At 46.5% G+C, this 26,970-nt stretch overlaps 1 protein-coding gene across 4 annotated transcripts in view; it reads left to right on the top strand.

The window, feature by feature from the left end:
• LOC133345152 (adenylate cyclase type 1-like) overlaps positions 1-26,970 on the top strand; it is a 54,974-nt gene that overhangs the window by 20,699 nt on the left and 7,305 nt on the right. For all 4 annotated transcript variants that reach the window (XM_061555665.1, XM_061555667.1, XM_061555666.1 and 1 more), the window contains 11 exons: positions 9,866-9,984; positions 11,939-12,050; positions 12,759-12,886; positions 14,114-14,272; positions 16,624-16,765; positions 17,342-17,497; positions 18,011-18,205; positions 20,469-20,566; positions 21,006-21,090; positions 25,832-25,921; positions 26,305-26,678. In XM_061555665.1, the coding sequence (XP_061411649.1) occupies positions 9,866-9,984; positions 11,939-12,050; positions 12,759-12,886; positions 14,114-14,272; positions 16,624-16,765; positions 17,342-17,497; positions 18,011-18,205; positions 20,469-20,566; positions 21,006-21,090; positions 25,832-25,921; positions 26,305-26,678 (1,658 nt within the window). The remainder of the gene's footprint in view (positions 1-9,865; positions 9,985-11,938; positions 12,051-12,758; positions 12,887-14,113; positions 14,273-16,623; positions 16,766-17,341; positions 17,498-18,010; positions 18,206-20,468; positions 20,567-21,005; positions 21,091-25,831; positions 25,922-26,304; positions 26,679-26,970) is intronic.

Raw genomic sequence — 26,970 nt, 5'->3', positions numbered from 1 at the left:
ATGGGATTAAGGTTTGGAGACTGGCTAGGCCACTCCAGGACCTTAATGTGCTTCTTCTTGAGCCACTCCTTTGTTGACTTGGCCGTGTGTTTTGGGTCATTGTCATGCTGGAATACCCATCCACGACCCATTTTCAATTCCCTGGCTGAGGGAAGGAGGTTCTCACCCAAGATTTGACGGTACATGGCCCCGTCCATCGTCCCTTTGATGCGGTGAAGTTGTCCTGTCCCCTTAGCAGAAAAACACCCCCAAAGCATAATGTTTCCACCTCCATGTTTGACGGTGGGGATGGTGTTCTTGGGGTCATAGGCAGCATTCCTCCTCCTCCAAACACGGCGAGTTGAGTTGATGCCAAAGAGCTCCATTTTGGTCTCATCTGACCACAACACTTTCACCCAGTTGTCCTCTGAATCATTTAGATGTTCATTGGCAAACTTCAGACGAGCATGTATATGTGCTTTCTTGAGCAGGGGGACCTTGCGGGCGCTGCAGGATTTCAGTCCTTCACGGCGTAGTGTGTTACCAACTGTTTTCTTAGTGACTATGGTCCCAGCTGCCTTGAGATCATTGACAAGATCCTGCCGTGTAGTTCTGGGCTGATTCCTCATCGTTCTCATGATCATTGCAACTCCACGAGGTGAGATCTTGCATGGAGCCTCAGGCCGAGGGAGATTGACAGTTCTTTTGTGTTTCTTCCAATTGCAAATAATCGCACCAACTGTTGTCACCTTCTTTCCAAGCTGCTTGGCGATGGTCTTGTAGCCCATTCCAGCCTTGTGCAGGTCTACAATCTTGTCCCTGACATCCTTGGAGAGCTCTTTGGTCTTGGCCATGGTGGAGAGTTTGGAATCTGATTGATTGATTGCTTCTGTGAACAGGTGTCTTTTTTACAGGTGTAAAGGAGAGCCGACACAAGATTGCAGGGGGTTCGTCTTTAAATCCTTTTCTCCCATCCACACCTGTCCCCAGCCGTCCCAATCTCGTCCCCGCCAAAGGCCCCGTCTTCCCGCCCGTTCTCCCCTTATATCTCCTCGATCACCCCTCCCACTAACCCTCCTATTGGTGGGAATCCTTCCCCTGACACCCCTACATCACCCCTCCCCCCCCCCCGGAGAAAAAAAAAGTCCTCGGTTCTGCCTCCCCCATGGACCATTTAAGTCTCCCCATGCCTCCTCCCACTGACAGTGACGACAGCCCTTAACCCCCCCACAACCATACAATGCAATATAACACAACAAAATCAATTGCGCGGCCTGCCCGGGTCTCCAGTCAACGTCCCGTAACAGCCCGGACATCCACAGGCAGCAGATGACAGTGGTGGCCCCCTCCTTCGAAGGCCCTCTCGTCGCGGTCCCTGGTTCGGTGACGCCGGTGTCGCCTTGCCTGGCGCCGCTGTCTCTCCGGCCTCTGCGGCCCCCGGTCGTGCCGCCGCTCCGTCAGGCCTCACATGGGGCGCTGTAGGTGACAAGGGAATACAGGGCACCGAACCCCCTGCCGGTCGGCGCGTGGTGGTCGGCGACCTTGGCCTGGGTAGGGATGATGATGATGTTGGCGGTGATGTTGGTGGTAATGTTGGTGGAGATGACGGTGGAGAGATGTATGGCTTAAGGCGGGTGGGGTGTACAAACCATCGTTGCTTACCCAGTTGGACCTGGACGCACTGCGGTCGGAGTGCTTTAATGACCTCGACCGGCCCTTTCCAGGATCGGTGCAGCTTTGGTGAGAGGCCAACCAGCACCTGAGGGCAGTGTAGCCATGCCTGGTCCCCAACTTTAAAGGGCTTGGCTGTCACTGTCCTCTCCCGTATCCGTACATTACTCTCTTGGCTCATGGCCGATGCAGCCTCAGCTGCTTGGCGGGCCTCTCTCAAATAAATGAGGGAGGTCTTTAGTGCCTTCGGCCATGCGTCAGCTCTTTTGCCTGAATGTCCGTCAGCTGCACCTCAATAGGCGGAACGGGATCTCGTCCGTACATCAGGAAAAACGGCGAGAACCCCGTTGCCGCGTACGGGGCCACCCTGTACGCCGCTAAGACCGATGGAATGTGGAGGTCCCAGTCGGAGTGGTTTTCGTCCACCACTTGGGACAGCATGGCCGCTATGGTGCGGTTATGCCGCTCTACCATCCCATCGGTCTGGGGATGATACGGAGATGTTCGGACCTTTTTAGTGCCCAGGATAGAGCAGACGTCCTTCAATAGCCGTGAGGAGAAATTCCTGCCCTGATCCGTGAGCAACCGCTCCGGTGCCCCGTTATCAAGGACATAGCCTCCCACGAAGGCATCGGCGATGGTCTGTGCCGTTTGGTCCGGGAGGGCCCACGCCATCGGCCACCTTGTGCAGTACTCGACCCCGACCAACAGGTATTTATTTCCCCATGGCGTGACCGGCAGTGGTCCCAGGATGTCCAACGCAACCAATTCGTTGACCCTGGTCACCGTGATGGGCTGTAGTGGCGGCCCGGCTTACCCGGCGTGGCGGCTTTCGCCACGCACATTTGACGCAGGTAGCGACTCATCGGTGCACGTCAGCGGTCATGCCTGGCCAAAAGTACCGACCCTGTAATGTGTACAGTGTCTTCCGCCCGCCAGGTGCAGCAGCTGGCGGCCGTGTATGTCCATAGCCAATTGTTGACGCAGCGACTCCGGAACTACCAGGCATCGCCGGCGCCCTGTCGGGTCCCATCGCATGAGGAGGACCTCCCATATGATGTACTCCTCCCCCCTGCCTCTGCTGAGGCGCGTAGCGTTCGCAGTGGGGTTTCCTCCAGCTGTAGCCGTCTCCAATCGTCCAAGGTCAGCCCCAGGTCGTGGTCGGTCAGCTGGACCTCACCCTGTGCGCTCTCCGCCGTGCGTACGGGAGCGATGACCATCCCCTCCAGCCTCGCCTCCTTGCAGCGTGCCCCGCCTGTGGTGCATGCACAAGGGCCCTGAGGCGCCAGTCGGGACAATGCGTCTGCGTTGGCGTGTCTGGTCCCTTTGTGATGCACCACTTGGTACCTGTACTCCTGCAGGCGCTCTATCCACCTGGCCAGCTGGCCCGAAGGCTGGTCGATGCGAAGCGAATACCGCAAGGCCGCGTGGTCAGTGCGGACCGTAAATTTGCGACCAAACAGGTAGGGTCGGAATTACTGCACGAAGTGAACGACTGCCAGGAGTTCCCTACGTGTGACGCAGTAGCGCTGCTCCACTGATGAAAGCACGCGACTACCATAGGCGATAACCACCTCCCGACCCTGCTGGACTTGCGACAAGACACTGCCGATGCCCACATCGCTGGCGTCCGTGTCCAGGATAAAGGGGAGGCCAAAATCCGGAAAGGCCAATGGTGGTGCATCTGTCAGACGTGAGCACAGCTGCTGGAATGCCTCTTCCTCCAGAGGGCCCCAATAAAACCTCTGGTTCTTCACCGTCAACACGTGCAAGGGCTTGGCAATGGTTGCGATGTTGGGTACAAACCGGCGGTAGTAAGAAACGAAACCCACAAACCGGCGTACCTCTGGAACCATTGTGGGAACAGCCCAGGCCCTCACGCAGGCCGTCTTTTCCGGGTCTGTAGCCACTCCAGACTCACTGACGACGTGGCCCAAGTAGCGTACCGACGACTGCATAAGGTGGCACTTTGACGGCTTGAGCTTCAAGTTCACGTTCCGGAACCGCAGGAATACCTGACGTAATCGGTCAATGTGTTCCTCGAATGATCGGCTGAAGACAATGACGTCATCCAGGTAGATGAGGCACGTTTCCCATTGGAAACCTGCTAAGGCCAACTCCATTATGCGTTGGAACGTCGCCGGCGCAGTCTGGAGGCCCATAGGCAGGCAGTTGAACTTGAACAGGCCCTGTGGTGTCCGGAACGCTGTTTTAGGCCGGGAGTCTGCGTCTAGTGGGACCTGCCAAAGCCCGGACAATAAATCCAGCGTACTGAAAATTTTTGCTCCCGCCAGTGCATCCAATGAGTCGTCGATACGTGGTAGGGGATATGCGTCGGCCAGCCTGACGGCATTGAGGCGTCGGAAGTCCACACAGAAATCTCAGTGACCCGTCTGACTTCTTGACTAGGACCACCGGTGGAGAAATTATGTCGGCACGCAGCATCTCCTGCACCGCTTGTTGAATGTGCCCTTTTTCCATTGGGCTCATTCTACATGTGTTTTGGCGCAGGGGTGCGGCGTCTCCCGTGTTGATGTAGTGCTGCGACAGATTTGTGCACCCTAAGTTGAACGGTCCCCGGCTGAACACGTCCGAGAACTCATGCAATAACGATTGCAGCTGGTGTTTCTGGTCGGGCGGCAATCCCGGCTCAGGCCCCGCCAGCTGGTCCATCCACGATTCGGCCCCTCTATCCTCGGACTGGCTGATGCTGCCTACAAGCTCGGGCTCCGTCCCGGGGGCTCCTAGTGACAAGGGACTAACGTGGGCCAGAACTGGTCCCTCCTGCACCATCGCTGTTCTATCAGAGGCGTTCAGCACCTGAATAAACAGATGCTGGTTCCTCTGGACAATAGTTTCGGCTCCCACCAGCGCATGGCGATCCGTGGCAGCTGACGCCGGAGACACCAGGATGGGTGAGTCCGGTCGGGCTGTCACGAGGGGGGACCGATATCGCAGCGGAATCAGCATCTGGGCTGCCGGGGGAATGGAGACAGACTTACTGACCAGAGCCTGCACGTAGGGTACACCCCGGCCGGTCCCCTCCGCCTTTAGGAAATGGAGATGCGTTTGCCTGGACTTCCACCCGCCCATTGGCCAGATCGATTTTCATTGGCATCCGCCTCAGAAAGTCCATCCCCAACAGGCAGGGTACGGGCAACGTTGCGGAGACAAGGATGGGTCCTGCTACCGAAAGCTGCCCAATCTGTATCAGGGCTTCAACCTGGCCCAGGAAGCCCATGCTGCCTCCATTTGTTGCAATGAACGTCGTCTTGACGGGGACTAAAGGTCGGTTTTTATCCGGCAGCATCTCGTGCATGGTGCTCGAGATGATCATGGCAGATGCCCCCGTGTCAACCAAGATACGTGCCGACACTCCCGCGATTTCACCGAGTAGGACTGAGGTTCCTGACGTGGCCGCTACCACCCGCCTTGCCAGCTTCCTCCATTGTGTGGCTCAGTCCGGCCACTGACCCGGCGGCGTCTCGTTATCCTGCGGTGCATGGTGAGATGATGGGGGATGGATGTGAATGGACCGAAGATGGGGTTCCCCCCTTTGGAGTGCGTTGCAGCAGGGTGAATGCACCCTTGTTACATAGTGTGGGCTTCCCCCTGGGGTGCGGGCTGGGCTCTCTATGTGGTGCAAATGGCCCCCCCTTGGTGACGTAGGATGGCCCCCCCCTTGTGGTGTGGGGGAGCCCCCCCATCGTAGTGGGCGGTGGGGTTTGGGGGGTGGCCCTTCCCGTGAGCCCATCCCTTCTCCCCTCCCCTTCCTTTGTCACGGGGGTGTGCCCCCCTGGTCCCGTCTCCGCCGCAAAGCGGTGGTGAGGCGGGGCATGGAACTGCTCCAGGGCGCAACGGCAGTTGTGTGTGCCGCCTCAGCCCAGGGGCCGGCGTCGCAGGTAACTAGTGACGTCACTTCTGGTCGCGATGTCACGTCCGCCCGCGACGGCACGTCCGGCCGCGACGTCACTTCCGGTCGCGACGTCACGTCCGCCCGTGAAACCACGCCCGCCCGCGACGGCACGTCCGGCCGTGACGTCACTTCCGGTTGTGACATCACGTCCGCCCGCGACAGAACGTCCGGTTGCGACGTCCCTACCGGCCCCGGCGCGGTCTCCGGCCTCGGCGCGATCTTCGGCGTGGTCCCCGGCCCCAGCGCGATCCTCTGCGCGGTCCTCGGCCCCGGCACGATTTCCGGCGCCGTCCACGACGTCACTTCCGGCCGCGACGTCACTTCCGGCCGCGACGTCACTTCCGGACGCAACGTCACGTCCGTTCGCGATGTTACTTTTGGTCGCGACGCGATCCCTGACGTGGTTCCCGGCCCCGGCGCGATCCCCTTCCCCCGACCCGGACAGTGGGGACCAGGGAACGACACCGACGGCGCCCACCCTGAGGAGACTCCCGGTGAGTTCGCGGCGTCGGGGGTGTAATTTCTCGGCCCGACCGAGAGGCCGGGCGGGACGGCGTCACTCGCCTGGATCTTGACGGCGTTCGGCCCCGGCGGGTTCCAGGTGGCGTTGGCGGCCTCCGGCTCCGTGCGGCACCCCCTCGCCACATGCCCCTCTCGACCACAATGGTGGCAGACCCACGTGGCGTTCCGTCGGGGTTGCTTGGCGCGGTGTTGTAGAGGCGGCTGCCAGCGACGCGGCGGCTGGTCACGCCCCTGGTCCCTCTGCTCTGCCAATCCCCGGATCGCCGCGTACACCTCCCGCAGCGATGGCTCCGGCTCAGACGTCGGGGGTCCGTTCCCAGCTGCCCCATAGGCAGCCTGCGGCGACGGTGCAGGTTCGGCGGTTGGTGTCGCTGGACCTAGTAGCGCCGCGGCAACGGCTCGGCTGTTCCCCCCCGGCGTGCCAGCCACCTGGCCCACGGGTGGCGCCCGGCCCATGACCTGCTCGTGGGCTTGGATGGTCCGGGCAGCCCACAGCGAGGTGCGTTCCCCTGGCGTCACCACAGGCATTACAACGCCAGCGCGGCAAGCGTAGGCGATGAGGTGCTCGACCACGAGGTCCTCGAGCGCTTCTTCAGCCAGGCGAGGGAAAGCCCTCCTCGCCAACACGAGCAGCGCACCCCTGTAGGCTAAAGGGGATTCTCTAGCCCATCACTGGCGGTCCTGGAACCGTTTAAAGGCTCCTTCTGCCGGGCAGTAGATCTCCCCCAAAGCCTCGTAGGCCGCCTGTAGCGTGGTCTTGCTGTGCAAGGGAAGGGAGGTGTAAGAGGAGAGCGCCTCGTCGCCCAGAACGAATGGCAAAGCTCGTAGTGCCTCTTCGTCTGTCCACTCGAGAGCGAGGAAGGCAGCCTCGAATCGGCGGACAAACGCCTCCCAATCTTCCTCGGCCACGAACTTGTCGACGGGCCCCAGCCGACGCGCCCGTCCTGCCACCTGCTCTTCGTGTTGGGTGTTTAGCCCTGGGGGTTTTGGCGGGAGCGGCGGCGGCTGGTGTGACGAGGTTGGTTGCGGCTCCTGCCCGGCCGGCTGGTCGGCCTACGGGTCCCGTGGCCTCTCCTCCCGTGGTACGTGTGGGGGTGGGGGTCCCGGTGCCGGCGGGCCCCCCATAGGGAGCCTCTGCAGTAGCTCTTGGAGTGCCCTCTCCACGCGGGCCATGTGGTCCTCCATGGGGTCCTCCAGGCGCTCCAGGCCCCCTTGTTGCCCGGGATGGGAAGGATCCCTGGCCCCTGCTTCCTCTTCCTCTTTTCCGCGGGGATTCTTCTTCGTAGCCATTGTCAATCCCACCGCTGCCACCAGATGTAAAGGAGAGGCGACACAAGATTGCAGGGGTTTCGTCTTTTAATCCTTTTCTCCAATCCACACCTGTCCCCAGCCGTCCCAATCTCGTTCCCGCCAAAGGCCCCGTCTTCCTGCCCGTTCTCCCCTTATATCTCCTCGATCACCCCTCCCACTAACCCTCCTATTGGTGGGAATCCTTCCCCTGACACCCCTACACAGGTAACAAGCTGAGATTAGGAGCACTCCCTTTAAGAGTGTGCTCCTAATCTCAGCTCGTTACCTGTGTAATAAAGGTCATTGAGGCGACTTCTGGAATCCGTCTTTTATTCAACATTGTATTACAGCTTTCCTTCACGCTGCTGACAGGCAGCGTGAGAGGGATAGATAGAGAGAGACGCACCGCCACGTGGCAACCCGGAGCCCCGCTCCCGCGTGGCCCCCTTCCTCTGTTCGTTCCCGTTCTGACCCCGAGTCGTTCGTCTCCACCCCTATTTAATACCCGGGTCCCGTGGTACGTTTCCACCAATCCTGGTTAGCCTCCATGGAATATTGCAGGCTTCCTCGTAAGCTCCCGGGACCACGCCCCTGACTCATCTCCCCATTGGCTGTGGCCAAAGCCAGCAGAACCAATCCTCTACTTACAGCTGTCACCTTTCCATTACGTCAGGGCCACGCCCCTAGGCTTCCCCCCATTGGCTATAGACCAGGGCCGGCAGAGCCAATCCTCATGACGAGTTGTGATATGTCAGTGAGCCGGATATATCCTCACATTACACCTGTATAAAAGACACCTGGAAGCCAGAAATCTTTTTGATTGAGAAGGGGTCAAATACTTATTTCCCTCATTAAAATGCAAATCAATTTATAACATTTTTGACATGCGTTTTTCTGGATTTTTTTGTTGTTATTCTGTCTCTCACTGTTCAAATAAACCTACCATTAAAATTATAGACTGATCATTTCTTTGTCAGTGGGAAAACGTACAAAATCAGCAGGGGATCAAATACTTTTTTCCCTCACTGTATGACACCTGGTTTATGCGTGCTGGTTGCCCATCCAATAACCTGCCTGGCTTCAACCTGCTTAGTTTCCTCGATCTGACGAGGTCAGGCACATTCCGGGTGATTTGGTCATGGGATATTTGTTCATCCAAATAGAGTTAGCAGTTATTTATACAGATTACTGTGTGTATGTATATACTGTATATAGAAATTATCTGCAGCGTTTTGTAGTACAAATGTTATTAGAATTGTAAAAAAATGCATGTATTTTCCAAAACTGAGTTGTGACCCACACATTCACAGTACTCTATGTTACTATTTACATTATTCGCAGGTACTATATTGAGTTCACACTATATAATCTTAACATCAACGAGATCAATGTAAAGTAATATGTTTTAAAATAAACATCTCACAGCCATTTGTGTTGGATATAAATAATTGTTAAAGGTAAAGACAATAATTTATCTCACTGATGCCACTGCTGGCAGTCGGGCCTCATATCGGGAGGCCCCCTAGAGAGTATTTGCCCTACTCCACCGCCACACTTTACCCCACCACATGCGAACTTGCCCTGCAGGTCGACTGTTATTGACCCCTTCATGGTTCAAGCAGTGAATGCGTTATTGTAATAATGCTAAATAAAAACACAATTTTTTCTCCTAAATGATTTTTGTGTATGCTGAAGTACTGTTTTACCTAAGATCTCTGATCACTGGAGCAACAACAATATAACTATATTGCATATGACAACGTATGTACATTATGTATGCATTTTAAAGTATTTATAGGCTGTATAGCATTTGTACATTACTCTGTGCATATATGCTATGCATATTTGAAGACACCGCCATATGTGTATACTGTCTTTTGGGACGATACGTTTAAATGTGGGTCAGTTTAGTATGAGGGCATGGATATTTAGTCGATGCATTTACATACGTATATTTATGGAAAATGTTTCAGTAAGTGTACAGATACGACTGCACATTAATACACATGTCAGCCCTTTATAAAACCTCGGCTGGCTTCCAAGACTAGGTTATAGAGGTTGCGTGATTTGTAATTCACCATCCTGGTGAGTGCGGGTTTGTGAATGGTTGGCTAAGGGCCTTTTCATATATATACCGCTACTGATGGGCGCCATGCCTGGGAATTCAGCTCAGCTCACTTGTTTCATGGTGCTCGTACAGGCTATGTTTGGCTATTTATAGACGACTGTATATCATTCGTGTGTTCCCTAATTACGGTTTTACAAATATGTATATTTTATACTAAATGTGTACAAGTGTATTCATGTGCTTATATTTATAGAATACATTATACACGGCAGTGTGCTTTACATATCTCAAAGGGGTCACACTTCAGCGTGGCACGATCGGGAGGAGTGTGGGCGGGAGCCCGGAGTTTCTGTGAGACTTGGGGACCCCTGGGTGCTTGCTGATACCAGCCCACCACCACCCCGACTTCCCTCCCACAGGAGCGTCTGCTTATGAGTCTCCTGCCGAGGCACGTGGCCATGGAGATGAAAGAGGATTTCCTAAAGCCCCCAGAACGAATCTTTCACAAAATCTACATCCAGCGGCATGACAATGTAAGGTGAGAAATAATATTGATAATACCTATACGACTACTAAGACTAAATACCTGCACAGTATATGTATACAAGTGCAGTAATACTGTAGTATGTTCAAAGGCAATGCAATACAGAAGTGAAATTCAATTAACCTGTTTTCATTACAGAAACATCACTATTTGATGGATGTCATATTTTGAATTTAAAGACGTGTGTCGCCACCATGTGTTTTGTCACAAGACTACAATTTGTTAAGTTTCAAATGAACAATTTACAGTAAATATGAGGGTTGAACTGTTATGAATAATGTCTTGTTAATTAATCAGTCTGTAACAATGCACAGGTTAGCATTGCTTTTTACATTTTCTCTGAACACATGTGTAAGTGAATATTACGGGACAAAAATACAACTTAAAACGCAAGGAAACAATAAGAATAACACCCGCCGGAGCTTTATATTACTCCAAAAAAAAACTCAACACATTCGTCAATAATACTGCCTTTAAAAATTACTTTTATAAAACAAGCAATGTTTTGGGCAGTGGCCCTCTTTCATAGCACATATTGAGAGGTAAAGTCTGATAAGAGTTGGAGACTGCACTTCTTTTTTTAAACTAGCGTTTGTACCGCCAAAATATATATACCACACATACGACAGGCGATGCGTGCAATACACACTTTATACAGTTACATGTCCTCTTCTTTGTGTTGGAGAATGTCATCAAGGTTTTTTCGCCATCACAAATGCGCACACACGGGATTGAGGAGAGAAGCACGGGTTATTGTGATCTTGAGCCCTCACAGAAATAAATAATTTGGGAGATGAAGTGCGGCGTTCCCTTGTGCTCGCCTGCAGAAGGTGTGCAAAATGTTATATCCAAAAAATGCGTCGCTATTTCTGGCCTTGGGAGGGTCCCAAGTGACCTAAGTCACAGAACACATCTGACTGTCAATGTTTCTTTTCCCCCGTTGCGGCAGAGCTCGCTAGCTCCTTTCTCTCCGAATGTGCTTTTCCCGCTCGATTCGTGCCTAACACTTAATTTCCTTCCAAAAGCTGGTCCCGTCTCTCTGAAAAATAAAAAAAAATGCTTCTACTCTCTGGATATCAAGATCATGGCTTGGGATAAAAAGTTCCTGAAATAAGCCTCCTGGCTTTATAATTGTGTGTGCATCTTTAGTTTATCATATACATGTATTGTCATTGGTACATATTGTTCATTTCCCACACTCATTGAATGTTTTTGCACATTAAAACGTGTATATTATTCAATTTTTTGTATTTACCTGTGTGTGAAAGTGTGGCTTTAATGTTGTGCAGTTTTTTGTTATTCAAATGTTCATGAACATGTTGCACATGTAGGAGAATTAGGTTATATCTTACCAAAATCTAATAGCCCAGGTTTTGAAACACAGGTCCAATTTGATCTAGCACGTTCAGTACTATCATACCAGGACTTGTTATTTATTACATGGATGTCAAGTGTGAATGCAAAAAGTTGAAATTCCCACCATTCTCAATCCACCCATGGATGAAGGCCTCCCGACAACATTTCGGTCATGGGGGTTTTACGACCAAACTTCACTACGCAGTGTGGCTTATTGAAGGCGGGGGAGGGCAGGACCACTTCAGATATTTCTTGACACTGCTGTTAGCCATGGCCAGGAGTCAAACCTGTGTCGCTGCGTTCAAACCACAGCACAGTAACTGCTATGCCACCACTCCACCCAGGAATGTATATATTATATTATTTATAGATGTAATTTTATTGAAAATGTTGTGGTGTTCACGGTGCTTGAAACAGTTGATTTTGTGTCAGATTAGTTTCATAACAATATTAATTAATTCTTAGTTTGCTCTGAAATTAATTCAATTATGTTTCTGAAATTGTATTCGATTGCTATTGCAGCATGCATAATGCATAGCAAATGCATACTAACAAGACTATTACGGCCTGCCGGTACTGTATTGTGTTTCAGCATCCTTTTTGCAGATATCGTTGGGTTTACAAGTCTGGCATCGCAGTGTACGGCGCAGGAGCTCGTTAAACTGCTTAATGAGCTTTTCGGAAAGTTTGATGAACTGGCTACGGTATGCATACAACACACCAAGGAGATTGATTTAATACCGTCATTTATACTGCGTACATTATTATTTCTCTAAGCAATGAATTAAGTATGTAAATGGTTTCCAACAGCTGTTTGTGGGGTTTGTTTGTTTTCTTGAGAATGGCAAATAATGTGTTACCAGTCAACTTGATAGCATGCTGCTTAGATGATTATTATTTTAATAATGCTGTGCTTACAAATGATTGGAATTTAAATCATTATTGAATTACGAGTGAGCAATTGTATTCAGATTCCATTTACGTTTCATCCTAGCTTCTACCACTTATAGTGTTCTATTTCATATTTCTTTTTATCTTGAGCTTTTGTGGAAATCCATCTTTTGGAGGTAAAAAGGACCTTTCAGAAAACAAATGTGCATCTGCATAACTTATCAAAGAAATATTGTGTGGAATCTAATTAGTGCATACAAGTCATCAACCCATGTCTGTTGTGTACAGTATTTGAGTTGCAAACAATGTATTTCAAATGATAGACAGCGAACTTGCAAAAATGAAACAGTGAGTCATCGTCAATTATAAAATGTACTTTACACGGTTAAAATAGGGCCAATACTGTCATGTATTTTTTTACAAGACCGTGTCAAGAAGGTTGTACAAAGATGCAAGCATATGGGAGGTAATAATGTTTTGTGAGCAAGAAAACTATTCAGTGCCGACCGTTTGCATTTCAGGAGAATCACTGCAGGAGGATTAAAATTCTGGGCGACTGTTATTACTGCGTCTCAGGCTTAACGCAGCCTAAGGCTGACCACGCTCACTGCTGTGTGGAGATGGGTTTGGACATGATTGACACCATCACGTACGTGAACAAGCAGCTCATCTAGAGCATCTCATCAAAGCCATGCCATTTGAATAATAAGAAATGAAAACTGTTTGATGTCTCTAAACTTGCTTTGTATACAGTCATACACCTATTTTATCAGGCTCTTTCAAATATCGTGGAACAGAGTGTATGATAATTAATCAACGGCGCTAGATTTGGAACTATAAAGCTATTGAAATTAAGTGTTTAATATTCATGATAATCAATGTGTATGCCTGTGTACGTATTTTAAAACGTTCAGCAGCAATGAAAATACATGTAGCATAAATTATACATGACTGCATTTTCTTGTTAGAAAAATAATACGACGCATTTTACAAGCAATGAATTAAATGTATTTATAGTGAAATCGATGAATGTTGGTGAACCTTGACTGTGCAATCCTGTTTTTCTTTTTGTTTATGAAGGCAACAAATTGGGTTTTTATTACAAACTATCAGTCCGCACATCCTTAGGATGTGTCCGTCCGTCCCTTCCTCTAGCCAGTCAAGCAGCAAATGTTTAAAAAATATAATATTATTAAAGTACCGGTCATTGAACGACGGTCCTCCCGATTGTCCTCACCTCCCTCCCCTCTCGTGCGTGACAACCCCTGGAACACCCCCTATCACCTGCATATACCCCAAATCGCGCCCCACCTGCGCTCCCCTCCTCGCATACCCCGTCCTGTGCTCCCCCCGCCCCACACCACGCCCTCTAACGCGTGCCCGTCACCTGCATGTTGGCCACATAAACGACACTTCCCCTGTGTGCTGGGCGGTGCATGGTCTCCAGCTAGTCAGAACCACTCTAGGTGGTCAGTCGCCAGCCAGGTAGCCAGCCAGTCGGTCAGGCATCCAGCTAGCCAGAAAAAGTTTTTTTTTATAGAGTATGATAGGACTGCCCGCGCATTTCCGCGGGATACACGGCCAAGGTAGAGGGTGGGTGGGAAGCGTAATGTCAGCAAGCATGAGCGCGGTTTAGCACTGTGGGATACGGGTGACCTCATCACTTAGGCATGTGTGGTGACACCACCACAGCACCCTTCCCCGTGCTCCAGCCAGCCAGCAAGCAAAACTTTTTTCCTCCTTATAGTATGACAACTGCTAATGTGGTAGGATAAAACATTTCATGAAAAACTTGAGTTGTTTCTTTTTTTACTGATAAACATTTGATCCATTTCTAGAAACAAATAAATTAATGATGAGTGTGTATCCCATCTAGGTCAGTGGCGGAGGCAACTGAGGTTGACCTGAACATGCGAGTGGGGCTGCACACTGGCCGTGTGCTATGTGGAGTGCTGGGCCTGCGCAAGTGGCAATATGATGTATGGTCCAATGATGTAACGCTTGCCAATGTAATGGAAGCTGGTGGTCTGCCTGGGTGAGCTCATCGCAACATGCAGGCATATCACAATTTAGCAGGATTGTGTGTTCACTCACATTCACTGCATTTCCATGGAGCACTTGCTAGCTGATCACATACCGTCATCTCAGCTTTGGAACTTTTTTGTATACCATGAAATGGTAGAGGGACGCTCATGAAAGAGCCTAGCAGCTCATTGGGCCCTTCCTGCTGAAATAAATAAAATCTATATAAAAAAGTGGATTTGACCAATAAATTCTGTACATCATCGTCTAGACATTAACTAAACTGATCATATGTGATTGCTGGCATCAGATTAGCATTTGTCTCCATATATATAAAAGGCAAAGTTGTGAATATGTGTGTCTGTTCCAAATCTTTAGCGTACTGCCCGACATGCAACAAACTCGAAATTTGCCATGTGGGTACTTTCCAGACTGTACACCATGCAAAAATTATAAAAACACACTTTTGTTTTTTGTGGGGGGGGGGGGGGGGGGGGAGCTCAATAATGCATATATTTTTTGCACAGCAAGTGAGCTTTGACGTAAAATCTGTCATGTGACCCGCGCATGTGGAAGCGTAACACAGTGTAGTGTAGTGGTTAGCGCACCGCGCTACGAACCCGGTGACCTGAGTTCGATTCCCGCTCACGGCCACCACCGGTGACAATTATTTGAACTGGCCCTCGGCCTCCCCTAGGTCGACTCAGCCTCAAACGAGCAACTGCTGTGGTGTGTGAACATTGCCACTGGGGAGACAAAGGCGGCCGGGCGTGGTGAATCCATAGTCCCGGGCGAAGTCGGGTGGTAAAGCTAGTTTAGTTATATAGAGTATCTCAATGACATGAAATGTGGCTATGGACCATATATATATGTCAAAGGATATATTTTTGAAAATTAAAGACCTCAATATTGAATATTAATGAAAGTGAGTGTGCTTCAGAAGCACATACTGCCAGAAAAGTTGATAGCCGATGGACATAACATGTGACAGAATGGTAGCTAACAATGAAAGTTGTCCGGAGGTATGAGCACAATAAAGATATAGTGATGAGAGCAGTTCATGTGCAGGAATGAGACAATGAGTAGCATCGCCTAACCATAAATAAATGGTAAGGGCACAGGGAATATTTCATTGAGCAATGAATAGGAAGTGGCTGATGGTGGTGATTATTAAATTAAGTTAAGAGTTTCCAATATAAATCACGGTGTTTTGAATTTGTTTTACAATTTCCCAAAAAACGCAGTACAGTCTATAATGTCCGTGCCATATTAAGTAAAACAACGCATTTTAATAAGCTTGTGATATTCCAATGGAATTATTTTTTTACAGTCAAGTTGGGTGACAGGATGGCACAGTGGCATTTGTATGCTCTCCAGTTTCCTTCCATAGCTGAAAAACAATGGAACTGGTATTGGCTAAAAACCTCAATGCTTACAAATTGGGATTACCATACAGATATCAACATTGCCTCCTCCTGCGAAAACTTGGCAAGAGTCTCCTAAAAAAGTTTTTCTTGGATAAGAATATGTAATAATAAGAATAATACAGTTTTAAACAACAATTATTTACAATCGCATACTATACTTAATTTCTTACAATTATTTGTGCGAATTGATTCCTCAACTATTGGAAGTGGGTCAGCTTGCAATCATAAGGCTGTAAGTTGACTTAAGCCATCACACTTCTAGGGGGTCGATAAAATAAGTATTACTCTTTGGGGAAAACAACAGTGGCTGTCCTTTGGAGAGATTCACTGTTGCAATATGAATTGGAATCTCCATCACCAGCTCAGGGCTATAATTTATAGGTGAGCACCGCCTTCAATTGAGCAGGAAATAGTTTTGCTGTGACTCTGACCATTGAAGTGCTATGGAAAATAACTCAACTCATCTGACTTTCATGAAGCTATATCATATAGTGAAATCATCTGTGAGGGTGGCCAATCAGACAAGAAGGATTGGAGTGTAAATGTGCCAATGGCTGTCAAGCAGCAATGACATAGGTTTATGTTGCATAGACACGTGGTAAATGATGGCGCGTCTCAAATTGTTTAGGATATAGCCAGAAGACCCTTATGGGGAACAAAGCAATAATGTCACTCTCCGTGCCAAGTCTCTTCTTGATACTGTGTTACAAGCAACACATAAGGAACAGCTGTCAAAATATGTATGCATCTTTATAAGATGAAAAAAATAATCCAGATATGTAGAGGTGGTGTCAATGTATTGTATAAATACATTTTTCCCATTTTAGCAAGACAGATCTGCTCAACTTCTTCAACACGTGGAATGACCTTCAACATAACACGAACGCAAGTTGCTATTTTGTTTTTATTATTGGTACTATTGTCCTATGTGTTACAGAAAAGTGCACATCACAAAATCCACCCTGGACTGTCTGAATGGGGATTATGAAGTAGAGCCTGGAAACGGAAAGGACAGAAACAGCTACTTGAGAAAGCACAACATTGAAACGTACTTCATCGTTCCGTCGCACCGCAGGAAGGTAAATTATACCGCCGCAAATTTTTAGAACTTGTAAAATTCTACCAAACACCCAGTGCATTCATTTACTTTAATCAAATGACATTGATATGCACTTCGTTGCATTAACTAAAGGCTCACATTGGTGTCACTTGTGTATGCAGGCCAAATATTTTAGCAGGGACACAAAATTCCTTCTATGGTAGTGCATGAAGAAATGTTATTTTCCAGCTATGCAAGAATTATTCGAATGACAGCTATCGTCCCTGCTCCCCTCTACGTAATTGTCGCTTTGTCAATAATTACCATTACATCGGTTACAACAGTCCATTGTGGGCCCTAATTTGTTTGTGCAAAATGAATAAAATATACTTTAAAGACTATAATTAATGAACGATTTATTAGTCAATTGTTGCAACATAAACGTTCACGTGCATGTACACGTGAACATTTTCAGTGTTTTTACACGTGAATATTTTAAGTGTTTTTACTTACAGCCACATCAAACACTGAGTGTGACAAATGTAAATGTAAACATTGATCTAATTATTTTTTGTGTGTATTTCGTTTTATTGATACATAAATATTGCCTTTTCAGATCTTTCCAGGCCTGATATTGGCTGACATTAAACCAGCTAAGAGGATGAGGTTTAAGACCGTGTGTTACCTCCTGGTACAGCTGATGCACTGCCGTAAGATGTTCAAGGCTGAAATCCCCTTCTCAAACGTCATGACCTGCGTGGATGACGATAAGGTGAGGTCCCTGTCTTTTTATAAGCCACGTTTTTCAGGAGAGTTATTTGAAGGAACTGGCAGTTGCTTTTGTGCACAGCCCACATTACTCTGTGTCAGTGTTACTTTTGTTAATGAACTGAGGTACGAAAATAGTCAATAATTAATTTTTTCATTTTAGTCAACGATGGCTGAGTTGGCAAAACTCATCAAGCATGACGAAAACTATGACTATCCACCAAAGACTATGACGAATTAACTATCGAATATGCAATCTAAGATAACTTAGAGACAGCAGTGCAGTGAGAAAGACCAAAATTGGTAATTGGCTATAAATATATAACATATTTACACACACAGCATGTATTAAATGAGGGAGGACCACGTTATTGACTGCTCTAGACTATTCGTCTAAGAGAATGACTAAATGAAATCCACAGACGCAGATGACTTAATTGCTGCAGGTTGTCGTCGACTGCGCTAAGCCTGTGATTTAATGAACGCTGCTCTGTGGTACACCGTGTGCTGCTGCCAGGGCCGGGCTATGCGCACGGCCTCCGAGAAACTGCGCCACCGCTCCTCCTTCTCGTCGACGCTGCTCCACAGCAGCCCAAGCTCCCGCGTCAACCGCTACATCACGCGGCTTATCGAGGCTCGCAGCACAGAGTCCGACATGGCCGACATGCACTTCTTTTCCCTCTGTTACAAGCAGTCAGAACGCGAGCACAAGGTATCGCCTGTTGGGCAGAGCAGAATATCCTCCTTGTCGTTTTTTGTTTAAATTTGTTAGTATTAATGTACAGTCGTGAAAAGGTAAGGGTGCAGAGCTGTAATATATTGCTCTCGCCACTGATGGCAGAAGGGCTTTCACTAGAGGGAGCTCTAGAGAATGGTATTTTGGTCTACTCTTCCACACTGGCCACATTTGTTTGAAGTGGTGGGAGTACCCACACTTTGCCCCACCACATTTGACCTGCCAATCGAGCTAACGGTTTTGTACCTAATATAACCAGCTACCACTGGATTGCAAGTACAGTGTGTTAGCTGTTACATCATGGCAGCATTCATGACCTAAGTCCACTTGGCTTAAACATCATTTTATACCTTCTTCTTCTTCTCGAAAGTCATCTTTCCATAAGAGCATGTATTATGTTGTTTTTGTATATGTACCATATTTCCCCGCATATAGCCCGCATACTCATATAACCCGCAGATGCATATACCCCGCAAAAATAGCGTTTTGTGTAAAACATATTTCAGATAGCCCGCACCTCCATATACCCCACATGCATTCATATATTTAACGTCGTTATCGCAGCTTAATTTCATCATAGTGGATAGTCCTACCATGAAAAAATGTAACGAGTTATGACATGTCACATGTGTAAAATATTTTTGGGATAGCCCGCACCTCCATATACCCCGCAGGGTCTTGTTTTGTTTGTAAAAATTAACCCGTAAAAACAAAGTTTTTCACTATAAATCCTTTATATGCGTGGCGGCTAGAGTCCTCTCGTCCTCTGGCTTGAGATGGCTGCCACCTATGGGTCAGATGATTGCCTGCCACCATTAAGCAATTGGTAATTAAATATAAAAAAAAAATTCCTAAAAAGTGTAAAAAAAATTTCACGAAAATACATTGTCACGCACAACGAGTCTGTGTGCAAAATGTCAGCTCGATTGGATCACGGGAAGTGGGTTAAAAAACGAACGAAAGATTTGCACGGTCGTAAGCGCGCAAGCAAGCAAGCAAGTGAACTTAATATAAAGGATTTAAAAAGTGGTATACCCCGCGGGTTATATGCGGGAAAATACGGTAGTTATTATATGTATGACAGCCTAAAAGCACGATATTGAGCAATAGTGATGAATTTTTTTTAATTTTAGATGGGTTATTGTAATGTTGGAATGTATTAAAAATGTCAATGTGGCTAACACGCTGAAGCCAAATGAGTTGAATTTAACTGTAACTTCTTCTGTTGACAAGTTGGCACAAGAATTGTTATGATTAAAAAAATATGAATATATTTCGTTATTTTGACGACATGTTTCTTTTAATCAAAGTACGAATGTACATAATGAGTAACTGATGCATAAATATAAACAAATGGTCAGACAAATGAACCTTATGGCGGTACCTCGGGGTACCATAGTACCCCGGCTCTCGCAGAATGTCCGTGATGCAGTCATTAAATCCTTTATATTAAGTTCACTTGCTTGCTTGCTTGCGCGCTTATGACCGTGCAAATCTTTCGGTCGTTTTTTAACCCACTTCCCGTGATCCAATCGAGCTGACATTTTGCACACAGACTCGTTGTGCATGACAATTTATTTTCGTGAAATTTTTTTTCAAAAATTTTACACTTTTTAGGATTTTAAAAAAATTATATTTAATTACCAATTGCTTAATGGTGGCAGGCAATCATCTGACCCATAGGTGGCAGCCATCTCAAGCCAGAGGACGAGAGGACTCTAGCCGCCCGTTTCAAAGACCAATGTGGGTTGGGTTGTGGCCCATTGAACACGCATATAAAGGATTTATAGTGAAAAACTTTGTTTTTACGGGTTAATATATTTTTTAGTCTGCTGATGGTCGGCGATGCGGCAATTGACTCATCTCGACGAGCTGTACACAATGCACTATGGTGCATACGAGCGTTCAGGGTTTCAGCGCAATAGTCCTCGCTGCGTTTCGACATCGCGGAGTAGCACTGATTTCGGATTGATTGGTACCCCAGTCACGGAGTACACCCCTGGTAAAAATAGTGTCCCAGAAATAAAATATTTAATTGCCTTGGCCATTTTGTATTATTTGGTATCCCGGGGTACCGCCATAAGGATCAAATAGCCGAGTACATGGTATCATTTTCAAATACTTGTTTTTGTTCGGCAATGCATGCACTGTCAAATAGGTTTGTGAGGAGTCATACTTCGTGTCGGATTAGTTGTCGCTAATGACCGTTGCTCACGTCTGCCATGCTGTTGTGTTTCAGTACCACCAGCTGGAGGATGAGTACTTCACGAGTGCTGTCACACTTTGTATGATTCTGGCTGCTATCCTGGGCCTTATTTACCTGCTGCTCCTTCCACCGTGCGTACAAGTCTACGAATAACACCACACCACTGCATCCATCATCATCCTCCTCCTGAGTGTTTTCGTGCCCGGGTTTGGGCCAGAAGGATCATTCGCATCCAGCTCATTAGCGTACATCCCACTACGAGAGCATCTACTCAAAATTTTATTTCAGATAGTAAGAACTGACTATTTGTAACTTAGTTGTTGCATTACAGTCACTAAATATAATTAAATAATGTTCCCGTGGTGTATTATCATGGAGATTATATATTTACATAAGCGTATACGATTACATTCATTACATTTAAGTTGTTTGAAAAAAAAGCACTGCTGTCTTGTTTTTATAGGATTATAATGACTTACATTTGTGAACATTTGCTATATAAATCAATATCCTTTTCATTTCACTTGCTTTGTAGTTTGTTGATAGTGCTGTGATGGTTTCTCTTTGCAGGAACACTGTGGTGGTGGTGCTGCTCGTAGCGTCAATCTGTTTCCTTGTGATTTGCCTTATGTATTTGCATATTGCACATGTACAGGTAAGTGCCTCGATATAATACACTTTGTATTAGAGTGTATATTTACCATCCTGTAATATAACACCTCATTTCGACTGACACATCTGAGCCGTGCCAGGGCTGCTCCAGGCCATCACGTGGATCAGAAGGCACTGGTTATTTTTTCACTGCTGAAGTCGAGCTTTGCCGCCAACGTCATGCAATGCAAGACGTCGAGACGAATGTAGATGACAGAGTGACGCCGTGTCCTCATAATATATATCGGACTGACGTCAGACACATTGAACACATGTCATTAACATTTCAGAACGTTCGAGCTTTACGCGTGTTCAAAGGTGGTTTGGTTTCGTCAGGGATATCATTGAAAGGACCTCGAAAGCAGATGCACAGAGCCACACAAAACTTGTGAGCATCTGTGCATCAGTCGTGAGAACTTGAGATTTTGGAACAAATGCATATTTCATATTCCGAATACATGTTATTTATACACCTGCGCAATATCTATGTATGTATGTATGTTAAACTTCTTTAGCACCATATGTAGCCAACCGTACTAATCAGAGGTGCGATAGTCTATAACTATAAGTAAAATTTCGATTTAAAGCTTTCGTGACTGCAGGGATTCATCTTCTTGGTTCTTTCGGTAAAGTCACGTAGAAGGGAAATAATAAAATAATAAAAATAAAACAATAAAATAATTCTCACGACATTTCGGTCACAACGCAAGCAGCCGTCCTCAGGTGAAGAACAGGTCTGTCGGAAAGACAGCGTCTGAATGAGACAGCGTCTGAATGAGACGCTGTCTTTCCGACAGACCTGTTCTTCACCTGAGGACGGCTGCTTGCGTTGTGACCGAAACGTCGTGAGAATTATTTTATTATGTTTTATTTTTATTATTTTATTATTTCCCTTCTACGTGACTTTACCGAAAGAACCAAGAAGATGAACTATAAGTTACATATTTTTCTCCCTCTTTGCTCGGAAGCTGGGCAAGTACAAGAAATATTAGCTGATCGCCCATATTTTAGCAGTTATGCAGTGTTTGTCATTAACGACGGTGGTAACGCATATTTAGCCGTGTGTCTATATGCCTGTAAATTTTCATCCAAGGATGAGAACTCTGAACTCACGTGATCCTAAGCTAATGAAGTACCATTTTTTTACAAACATTTTTAGGTTTTGATTGGTATAATTTTACATCCTGTACGAAATGCTGCAATCGCATTATGGTGTTCTCGTATAGTAATATTTATACTGTAATACAATCACGATTTGAAGCTTTTGTGACTGCAGGAATCCACTCTTTGGTTCTTTCGGTAAGTCACCTATGTGACTTACCAAAAGAACCAAGGAGTATGTAATACAATCATTTTACATTTACAAAAGGTAATTAAAATTGGTCCCATTATCTTCAGTAATGCTGTAACTAGTGGTGTTAGAGCAGGGGTCCTCAAACTTTTTAAACAGGGGGCCAGTTCACTGTCCCTCAGACCGTTGGAGGGCCGGACTATAGTTAAAAAAAACTATGAACAAATTCCTATGCACACTGCATATATCTTATTTTGAAGTAAAAAAACAAAACGGGAACAAATACAATATTTAAAATGAAGAACAAGTAAAGTTAAATCAACAAACTTGCCAGTATTTCAATGGGAAATATGGGCCTGCTTTTGGCTAATGAGATGGACAATGTCCGGTTCCATATTTGTCACTGCTTGTCATAACAAGTGATGCAAGTGTGCATCCGTTAGTCTAGATCTGGTTGGAGATTTCAAATGTTTCATTCTGGAAAAAGTCTGTTCACAGACATAAGTGCTGCCAAAGATGGTTGCCATTTTGAGTGCATGGTTCCTGAGATGAGGATATGTCTCAGAGGAGAGAGATGCATAGAAATTATGAAGGCTGCTTGACTTGAATGCGTCTTTCAGAGAGTCACAATTCTGCGGTTCAGCCAGTTCCATTTGGTAAATTGTATCCACATTTTCAATGTCAATAGAAAATGGGTTACGGAAAAGCTGTATGTCCTGTTCATGGAGATAAAGCTCTTTAAATCTAAATTGGAACTCCTTTTGCAATTTTTCCAGTGAATCCACACATGTTTTGTTTGGGAATGCAACCAATGGTTTTTCCGCTAACAGATTGGGGAGATGGCAGAAGTTGTCCTCCTTCACTTGTTTGATGAGGAGGCCTAATTTTACTTCAAATGCTTTGACATGTGATTGCATATCACAGATGAGCTTCCCCTTTCCTTGAAGTTGCACATTGAAACTGTTGAGTAGCTCTGTTACATCTGCCAGAAAGGCAAGGTGCCATTTCCATTCTGCATCATTGAGCTCTGGTACTTCTTTGTTTTTTGAAAGCAGAAAAGCTGTAATCTGTGGAAGTAAGTCATAGAAACGTTTCAAAACTGTCCCTCGACTCAGCCAACGGACTTCTGTGTGGTACAGAACATCTTCATAGTCATCATTTAGCTCAGACAGAAATTCCTGAAATTGTCTGTGGTTTAGTGCATGAGCTCTAATGAATTTCGATTTAAAGCTTTCGTGACTGCAGGGATTCATCTTCTTGGTTCTTTCGGTAAAGTCACGTAGAAGGGAAGTAATAAAATAATAAAAATAAAACATAATAAAATAATTCTCACGACGTTTCGGCCACAACGCAAGCAGCCGTCCTCAGGTGAAAACCAGGTCTGTCGACGTGACAGCGTCTGAACGAAACAGCACACGAGCTTGGAGCATATATATAAGCTGGGCGCCTTGACAAAGGAATTTGCCAATCAAGAGGAATTTAGCATATTTATGGGAAATGCAGGAATGTGATTAGTACTACATATGCCCGTGCATTATGCAGGATTAGCAGCATCAAAGGGAGGGGTACATGAATACTCCTTCCCTTTATTAATGCTACCCCTCCCTTTGATGCTGCTAGTCCTGCATAATGCACGGGCATATGTAGTACTAATCACATTCCTGCATTTCCCATAAATATGCTAAATTCCTCTTGATTGGCAAATTCCTTTGTCAAGGCGCCCAGCTTATATATATGCTCCAAGCTCGTGTGCTGTTTCGTTCAGACGCTGTCACGTCGACAGACCTGGTTTTCACCTGAGGACGGCTGCTTGCGTTGTGGCCGAAACGTCGTGAGAATTATTTTTATTATGTTTTATTTGTATTATTTTATTACTTCCCTTCTACGTAGCTCTAATGAAGTTAGCAGAAGATACCACAATTTTCATAACAGAGTCCCACTTCAGTGATTTACTACACAGCGCTTGTTGGTGGATGAGGCAGTGTATGGCTATTGGATGAAAATGGTTATGTTTGTCCATCTCTTGGTTAATGCGAGCAATTACTCCTTTCTTAGACCCCACCATGCTAGGAGCACCATCAGTTGTCACACTGGCTAGTTTAGCCCAGTTCAGCTCCAAACCATTCACAGTTTGGCAAACCTTTTCATAGATATCCTCTCCTGTAGTTGTCCCTTTGATGCTTTGCAGTGCAGCAAGCTCTTCTGTGACTTCGAAATAGTCATTCGTCCCACGAATAAAAATTAGAAGTTGTGCAGAATCACGAACATCATTGCTTTTGTCGAGTGCCAAGGAAAAATAGTAAAGTTTTTTTGTGGAGTTTTGCAAATGCTGATGCAAATTGTCTCCCATTTCTTCAATTCTCCGTGTAATTGTAGGTCCTGAAAGACTCACTGTACTAAATAAATCGGCCTTCTCTGGACACATCTTTTTGGCAAAAGAAAGAAGGCATTCTTTAACAAATTCTCCCTCCACGAATGGTCTGCCAGTGCACGCTATTAGCTTGGCAACTTGAAAACTTGCTCGCAGTGATGAAATATTTAGCTGCTTCTGCTTCACAAAAGTATTTTGCTGAGTTGTTAATGTATTTTTCAGTTTTAATATTTTATCTTTTCTCACTTCTCCGACCAAACAATCATATTTATCTTTATGTTGAGTTTCATAGTGTCGACGTAAATTGTATTCTTTGAACACAGACACTATATTCTGGCATATCAGACACACAGCTCTTTCCTTGTACTGCATGAAAAAGTAATCATAAGTCCACTGTTCTTTGAATATCCTACACTCAGAGTCAATTTTTCTCTTTCTTGACATCATTGTTTCCTAGGGAGTCAAAATTGCTATTAGTAAAATACCAATATATATACAGCGCTACAAAAACAATATACCAGCAATAACTTTGCCCACACAGAGACATACAGACTGCACTGCCCATCAATGCAGTCTGATTGGGGGAACTCCGCTTTTACCCCAGGCTCACACTGGTGCAGGTGCCATTAAAAAGTTAATTACACCTGCAGTTTTGTTCACAGCGCAGCCGGCCCCTCCCACATGCCCTGGCTTCCTCTGAGTCCTGGGAGGTGGAGTAGTAGTCCGGCTGCGCTGTTCGGTTCCTCCCACCGCCTGAAGCTTGATTGCGGCCGGACTACAATTCCCATGATCCAGCGCTTCAGCCGGCCAGCCAATCGGCGGCGGCCGCCCCCTCTCCCTCTTCCACCAATGACCGTCCTTCTCATGAAGAAAAAAAGTAACAGACAGGCAGCGGCGGCAAAAACACCCGGCGGGCCGGATAAATGTCCTCGGCGGGCCGCATGTGGCCCGCGGGCCGTAGTTTGAGGACCCCTGTGTTAGAGCAATGGCGTTTCATAACATTACTAAGTTTTACAGGCCAAAGGAGTTACGTGTGATGTATGTGATGTTGAAAGTACTCTACTGTGATATTCGTGTGTGCAGTGTTTTCCAGGCTGCCTAACGATACAGCTACGGACTACCCTGACCCTCTGTATCATTGCCCTAATATTCTCCACTGCTCAGAGCTGTGTGGTGAGATGCATTTTAACTCGATTAACCTTGACAGTGTTGACACAAAAATATATTGCAACAAAAGTGAAAGTTTAACATCACAATACTTGTTCTTGCAATACCTTTTAAAGTCTGTTTTAAATTAAATACAGTATAACGTCACATATCCAGTTTTATAAAGACTGTGGTATAGGCTGATATGTGAAAATGTCAGAAGTGCGAACATCGATATAGAATTAGAATTCCAGGCAGCACACATATACTACTGCACTGGGTGTGGGCGGTTAATTGGTCAGGGTGGATATGCGACATTATACTGTTAGGTCGTAATAATTTGGACTCTCTGCCAATTCGTATATATTTTTTTTATATTAACACTTATTGCACGCTGATCTTCTTTGCAGGTGGCCTGCATGACGTGGTATTGGACAGAAGTTGGAAACTCTTCCATTGCGACTGTGACGCCCACGTCCGAGTCAGGACTTGTGTCGGTGTCCACGTTGTCGGTTACGCCCCAAACCCTGCCGGCTCTGGAGGTTTCCCAGTTCAACAGCACCTTGTCCGGAGTAACTGCGACCACAGCAAGTCCCTCCGCACTGGCATACACGCCAGCACCCAGTGACTTGGCACAGTATGGCCTGCTGGGCTGCCTCAACAGCATCCTCACACTCTCCCTCTTCCTGCGCGTCTCCTCCCTGCCCAAGCTGCTGATGCTCATCTTGCTGTCTGTGGTCTACGTTCTGGTGCTAGAGTTAGGGGGATATCGTCACATTGCCGGGTAAGCTCGTAATAAAAGGGGGACCTTTTGGGCGTGTTGGTCTAGGGTCTGACCCTTTTAAAGAAACAGACCTTAAAATAAAAGATATGCTTTACTGCATTGACCGAAAGGTCATAGATACTCCTTGAATGATATTCCTTAATTTCTTGCACAAACCGTACCCGATTGGTCCTCTTATCCATTTTTCCATAATACCTCTTTCTTAATTTTTTTTTATAAACAATCCTAGTTTATAATTTAAATGATCGAATAAATTATTATTTACTTATGTGTTTTCGTCTGTCAGTCTATT

Source organism: Lethenteron reissneri, chromosome 21 (assembly GCF_015708825.2).
Source record: "Lethenteron reissneri isolate LAM-NWPU_2019-01 chromosome 21, ASM1570882v1, whole genome shotgun sequence".
Lineage (NCBI taxonomy): Eukaryota > Metazoa > Chordata > Hyperoartia > Petromyzontiformes > Petromyzontidae > Lethenteron > Lethenteron reissneri.
Note: the sequence above shows the minus strand (reverse complement) of the source record. Positions and strands in the feature narration are given on the sequence as shown.